This window comes from Frankliniella occidentalis, unplaced genomic scaffold (genome assembly GCF_000697945.3).
Source record: "Frankliniella occidentalis isolate FOCC.00 unplaced genomic scaffold, Focc_3.1 Scaffold1, whole genome shotgun sequence".
NCBI classification, from domain to species: Eukaryota; Metazoa; Arthropoda; class Insecta; order Thysanoptera; family Thripidae; genus Frankliniella; species Frankliniella occidentalis.
In genome coordinates, this window is record NW_026267131.1 from 2,304,447 (window position 1) to 2,310,997 (window position 6,551).

Sequence of the window (6,551 nt, forward strand, 5' to 3'; positions counted from 1 at the left end):
AATTAATTTTACCACATGTGTGAGTATTCCTCTAAGCCCTCCAGGGCGTGTTCAGGATTTGTGAAGACTGTGTTGAAGATAGTAAGTTTCCCCCGTGCGCTTCCACTGACACCAGGTTGACGTGGAGTGCCTCGTTTTTCAGGAAACCATGAATTAATAATGCCAATAGGAGAGAGCTCTAATGTCTCTGGTCCAACCAGATTTTGTGATTGATTGCTGTTACTGGAACCACTGGTGTTTCCATACTCATGGTCTTGAATATTTTTCTGTTTGCAGCCTGGGCATCGCCAGCTTTGAAGTATTCTCTTCACTTCATCAACTTCTTTTTCATGAACATGGTTCAGTGAGCGTATTTGTTGTCTGAAAACAGATAACAAATAATCCCACAATGAATGAACATTAAAATATTGTCATAATTATGAAATACCAGACCAATAAAAATAACTCCAGCTTACCTTAAGTTGTTTATTTCATTCCTTGCAACAGTTAAGAGAGACCGTAAACTTCTTAATTCAGCTTCCATTCTAGAATTTAATTCTGCCTTGGGAGCAGCTTGGGAGCTTACAATTACCTATAATAACAGAAGCCTGTAACAAGCAGAAGGTTAAGGTTAAGGAGGGATTCGCTTTCTGAAAAAAATATTCTTGAGTTGACACTACAGATGTTTGTTGTCGGTGAGATTTGAAACATTAGAAACAAGTATAGATGTTAACTAAACATTTCTAAACCGTCTATTCTTGAACAACTTACCAGTGTATTTTGACAACCGGGGTTGGTCGCGCCAGGTTTTGCGAGACCGAATATGAAAAGCAATGTGAATGAGCAATGCTTCTCAGCTGGTCGACGATCCAATAAACAACATAACCTGGAAAACTCTGCAGCAGAAAGCAGAAGAAACCGCTGTGGACAAACAAGACTGCTGCTGCGTCAATCGGAACTGTCTGAACTTGACTTGATGTAGAGTCCCTTCAACGACATGTCGAAGTTTTGGAGATACTTTCTATTCCTAGCATGGATGTCATATTTGCTTGTTTGTGGTGTGCTTCTGTTCTCCCGAGGATTCCTGCTTCGGCGACAAGTCCAACCAGAAAAGTCAAGGTGTATCGGCAATGTTTATTGTTCTAACTTTTCACCTGAATCAAGTTCTCATGGCATCGAGGCAGATTGCCCCTCTGGACCAAACCCTTTGCAACATTTGGTGGGACAAGAAGACCTCTGCTCTCAAGGAAGGGCCAAAGTTGTTCTGGTTGTAATAGATGCATTGAAGTATGAATTCGCCTATTACCAGAATACGCAAGAGCCCAGAGCTTTTGAGAATAGACTCACCATTCTGAGAGACCTAATAGTAAAGCAGCCTGATAATACGAGGTTGTATAAGTTTATTGCTGATCCTCCAACTACCACTATGCAACGCCTCAAGGGACTGACAACTGGTAGCTTGCCCACATTTATTGATTTGGGGTCAAATTTCGCTTCTACAGAGATAAATGAAGATAACGTAATTGATCAGTTACGCAGTAAAGGGAAGAAAGCAGTTTTTATGGGGGATGATACGTGGATTGGGCTGTATCCCCATAGATTTGAGCGTCAGTACCCTTTCCCTTCATTTAATGTGTGGGACTTGGACACTGTTGATACCGGAATCAAGAAACATTTACAACCTGAATTAAAGAAGAATGATTGGGACCTATTGATTGCTCATTTTCTTGGTGTTGATCATTGTGGCCATCGCTATGGACCGTTTCATCCAGAAATGTCCCGCAAGCTTGATGAAATGAACACAGTTATCAGGTAAGCATTCATACGGTATAATTAAGAAGGAATGATTTGTTGTTGTTGTTATTGTTGTTATGGTTTATGAATACGCCCCTTTTCTCTTCCCATACAGTGACATTGTGAAAAATATGGATAATGACACAGTTTTGGTTGTTCTTGGTGATCATGGCATGACCAATACAGGTAAATGTGAGGCTACTGATTTATTTTAATTGTATCATTATCTTCAATCTTGCTTTATTCTACTTTTTTTTTACTTTTTAGGTGATCATGGTGGTGAAAGTGAGGCAGAGGTCACTGCTGCATTGTTTGTTTATTCTCCCTTAGGCCTTTTGCCACAAAGTTGGTCTCCCAAGGGAGGCACAGTACGTCAGGTTGATTTAGTCCCAACCCTTGCTATGACCCTTGGTATTCCCATTCCATTTTCAAATTTAGGGTCAGTAATAGTTGATTCATTGCCAAAAACAGTGGCGCTCAAGCATTCAGGAAGTTCTTTGCAGAGTTGGCAGTTTGCATTACTAAGTTTGTGGTCTAATGTAAAGCAAGCTATGACTTATATTGAAACATATTCTAGCCGCAATAATGAGTTTACTTCTGATAAGCTTCATTCCTTAAGGAAAATGTTTAGTAGTTTTAGCGAAAAAGTAAAGAACGTTGTGAATCAGGAAGAGTTTATGGCCATTGCAGAGGAAGGTACTGAGTTCCTCACTTCATTACGGGTCCTGTGTGAGAAAGTCTGGGTCCAATTTGATACTTATAGCATGACATGGGGCCTAATTTTTACATTTGTTGTCATAATGGCTATTTTCTTAGTCATTGAAGCTCTGCAAGGTGATGAAATATCATTTTCAGTTTCTGGGTCTTGTCTTGCATTTGCTTATTTTGGCCTTGTTTTATGTGCATCAGTTAGCTTTGTGTTGGGGCATTTAGACATTATTCAGAATAGTGAGTTGGTCTTTTTTATCTCTACATTTGGCTCCTCATTTATATTTTTAGCAATAGTTTTAGCTGCAAATGCTGGTGCAATCCTTTCTAAATGGGGAAGTATTCCCAAAAGTAAACCTTGGCTTGAAACATTTTGGCGAACTGTTTGTGTGTTATCTCTATGGGCTATGGCATCTAACAGCTATGTCATGACAGAAGGAAAAATTCTATCTTTCTTTCTATTATCACTGATTGCAACAATGGTTTACTGCTATAATGTTCCATTGGATGAATTATCAGGAGTTGTGAAAAATAAGATAGGCAAGTCTCGATTGGCTTGGCTTAGATCCCAGATCCATCCTATGCGTCTTAGAATCTTAGTTGTTGCATTAGTTCTTGCTGTTTTGGTAAGAGCCACCCATCAGTTTTGGAAGTGCAGAGATGAAGAAGCTGCTTGTAACAATCAAGCATCAAACCAACCATCAGAACCAAAAAGGAAAGATCTTGGTGCTGACCCCAATTGCCTGATCATGCTCATTTGTATGGCTCTGTGGGTCACTTTTACCCGAATGTGGCTCAGAAGTTGTGGGAATTTGACAGGATACTCTATCACTGTTCTTTTTGCCCGCTACACACCAACGGTTATGGCAGTTTGCTCTGGTGGCTTTTGGGTTCTGCAAGGTTTGTATTTTAAAACACAATCACATTTTGTGTTTTAAAACAACTCTCTTTACCATCAACATCATGAGGTAATCTTGAAATTATATTTTTGCAGAACTTCCAGGAGATACCCGCAGCCGCTTGTTCAAACCTTGGCAGCTTCAGATTTTACCATGGACTGTTTACACTCTGTCTGGAATTTCACTTGCAAGTCTTATTTTGCGCCCACTCTGTGTCTTTGTGGTCAAATCTCGGAATCAATCCACAACATTTTCTGTCACACGCACTGAAAACCCTATTCCTCAGTTATATAATCAGGTTTGTTAACTCCAAGTTTACTTAAGGTTCTTCAAGTTTATTCTGCTTTGATTTCTGTTCCACTTTGTAAATTACTTTCCTCTTTTTCTTTAATAGATGAAGCAGATGATTAGTGGGAAAAAGGAAAACTTGAACCAAACTGAAACATCTGATGGCACGGAGAATAGCAGTCCTGTGGTTTATGGACTTGCCACTGTCTACAGTGCTTCATTTACTGTACTGGCTGTAATATTGGTGCCAGTTATGGGTCTCCTTCTAGGAGCCCGCTGGTCGCCCGCTCTTGTTCTCTGTGCCTGTGCTGCAACATGTCTGCTTCTTTTCATATCCATGTTACGATTTGAAAATATTATTGTCTCAGGTTGGGATTGTGTTCCCTTAAGTACTGAAGTAATACTGTAATGTGAGTACTGTGTTGATGAAACTGCCTGTTGTATTTCTAGTTCAACTTCTTTCTACATCGTGGCCTGCTGTTGTGTGCTGGTCCCTTCTGGCTCAGTATGCCTTTTACGGCACTGGGCATCAGGCAACATTTCCTAGTATTCAATGGGATGCTGCCATGGTAGGCACAAGTGGGAATATTGCAAGCAGCAGGTTTGTGCCTGGATTACTGATTATTGTTAATACATTCTGCTCCCATATTTTGATGGTAAGTGTCTTCACCATGAACTCATTGAATCATCATCTTTCTCACAACTCTGTATATTTGCTGCAATTTTCTGTCTCATGTTCTCAGGGACTCCTTTTACCATTGCTCTTGATTGCACCTCTTACTCTGAGAGTAATTCGCCCACAGTGGGTTTATGTGGCAGTGGGTGATCAAGACTTATCTCAGGGTGAACTGATGTTGTATCAAAGAGAAGATTTGGTATATCGTTCTCTTACTACTCTTACTGCAAGATATATATTCCTTCAAGCAGTTCGTGTGAGTATTATGTTGAATTATTTTTCTTCATTGTTTTTTTTTACATCTGTGTTTATTATGTGATAATTTTTTAATATCTTTCACAGAGCTTTGCAGCCATGTTTTGTGCAACAATCCATGCCCGTCACCTAATGGTTTGGGCAATATTTGCCCCCAAATTTATTTTTGAAGCAGTATCTCTCTTTGTAACTCTTCCCTGTGTTCTGTTTTCCTTTGTTTTTGTTGGGAGGATTACAGCTAGTGTTGAGTCTCTTGTTAACTCTCTTGATCCAAGTAATGCAAAACCAAGTAAATCTTCTGATAAGAAAAGATAATGTTTACTTGAGATTAGTGGGTATTAAATATGTCCCTTAGTCCAACGTTAAATCCTCTGTGGTCTGAATTCAACTTGTTTTCTATCTAGTATTTTGAATGTTGTGAAAAATGTGGCCTACTTACTAGTCATAAGGACAAAAAGTTGAAGAAGCTACAGGTTGTGCATTTATATGCAGTAGGTTTTTTAAAAGTTCTTTTTTGTTGAGTTTTTGCGTAGTGTCCATTTTTGTTTGATGCATGATATATTAGCTACTAAGGCATCATTATATTTTTCTTATTTTCCAAAGGAATGAATTTTATTTAGTTGTATCTGTGTTGTGTTCATTGTCATATTGTGTTCAGTATTAGGGAGGCATGTTGAGTCTTTCATTGTTTACAATAAGTGGACTGAGATGAAGCTATCTGTGTTCTAGTCAACCATATGTGCATTTCTTTCTGATTTCCAAGGGCACAATTAAGAAAGTCAACTGACTGATGTTTTGTCTTCAAAATCATATTGTATTTCTTTCTGTTAGCACAATAGCTTTGAACAATTTTTGTTTATGGAGAGGATGAAGCTCATTACAGTATTTAGAAGCAATACATATTAAACAAAATTGAATTTGTAACAATGGTGTAACTACTCTTTCTGTCTATCCATTTTGTGTTTTGATTTTGTTTCTGTTATATTACAATTAAATGTACTGATAATTGAAAGGTAAATTAACGTTTTGCAGCACAGACATTCTATCAAATGTTGTTTGTCTTTTTCTCACTGAGAGTGATGTCACTTGCTTTACCTCTCAATATTTGACTGAAAAATGTTACCTCAAGGAAACTCTGCCAATATTTCTGTGGGATGTAAGCTGTAGAGTTGCGCTGCAAAGGATTTAGGGACATTCCTGCATGAAAGGCATTGTTTGTTTAAATTTCAACAAACCTAAGATGCAGGATTGCCTCTTTTACCTTTCCTCCAGGATACGAATTGAGAAGCCACGCAGTTTACTGCTGATAAAAGTTGAAAAGAAAAAAACGTATTAAAGGTTTTTAAAAGAAAAGCTGTAGTTTGGTCTTAATTCCTGTGAGATTTATTTTCATATTGCACTGTGTACATTAGGGGGCTTTCAGAAACCAAATCAGGGATACTTGTTGACTAGATTCACACTCTTGCACCCTCACTTAAAGGATGGCCTGCACTTGACACTAATTTGTAAATAGCAACAGGAAAACAATAAAATCTCAGTTAATTCCACCAGTACGGCTGACGGTTGTGATGGTGGTGACGCAGCTGGTACAGGAGGGCGGCTTCAGAAGGATTCTGGAAAACACAAAGGAGAAAGAAATTGTCAACAATAAATAAATCATCTCATTTGGTCTATGTGAGATAGGCCTGCAAGTGTGTGATTTGTCATAATTACCTGTGAGCTTAACTTCCCTTGCTGCACCGCTGGTTGAATTTGTTGCTGTTGCTGGGTGGGACCGAACGGTGATCCTTGCTGCTCCTGTCCCTGTCCTTGGTAGTAGGCGGCCGGCTTGTAGCTCCTGCGCGCTATGGGACTCGGAGTGGACTTGGCAGCCAGGATCTGGAGGACATTATCATAGGATGTGATAAATAGAAAGAAAATAAGTAAAGGGGAAGGAGTGGGACGGGGAGGGG

The 6,551-nt window shown here is 39.1% G+C and overlaps 3 protein-coding genes and 1 long non-coding RNA gene across 5 annotated transcripts in view; 1 reads left to right on the forward strand and 3 right to left on the reverse strand.

Moving 5' to 3' along the window:
* LOC113202662 (uncharacterized) overlaps positions 1-6,551 on the reverse strand; it is a 22,504-nt gene that overhangs the window by 9,650 nt on the left and 6,303 nt on the right. The gene's annotated exons all lie outside the window — the stretch shown is intronic.
* LOC127749358 (uncharacterized) lies at positions 7-876 on the reverse strand. Its single transcript, XM_052267318.1, has 3 exons — positions 751-876; positions 456-587; positions 7-360 (listed from the first exon to the last, which is right to left on the reverse strand). The coding sequence occupies exons 2-3, from the start codon at positions 521-523 to the stop codon at positions 9-11; spliced, it is 420 nt and encodes a 139-aa protein (XP_052123278.1). The 5' UTR covers positions 524-587; positions 751-876; the 3' UTR covers positions 7-8.
* On the forward strand, positions 950-5,952 carry LOC113202684 (GPI ethanolamine phosphate transferase 3). Its single transcript, XM_026417039.2, has 8 exons — positions 950-1,791; positions 1,889-1,959; positions 2,041-3,381; positions 3,476-3,678; positions 3,775-4,036; positions 4,119-4,324; positions 4,412-4,600; positions 4,687-5,952. The coding sequence occupies exons 1-8, from the start codon at positions 977-979 to the stop codon at positions 4,912-4,914; spliced, it is 3,315 nt and encodes a 1,104-aa protein (XP_026272824.1). The 5' UTR covers positions 950-976; the 3' UTR covers positions 4,915-5,952.
* LOC127749369 (uncharacterized) lies at positions 5,960-6,530 on the reverse strand. The gene is made up of 2 exons (XR_008011125.1): positions 6,313-6,530; positions 5,960-6,212 (listed from the first exon to the last, which is right to left on the reverse strand). It is a non-coding gene; the product is annotated as an uncharacterized LOC127749369 (long non-coding RNA).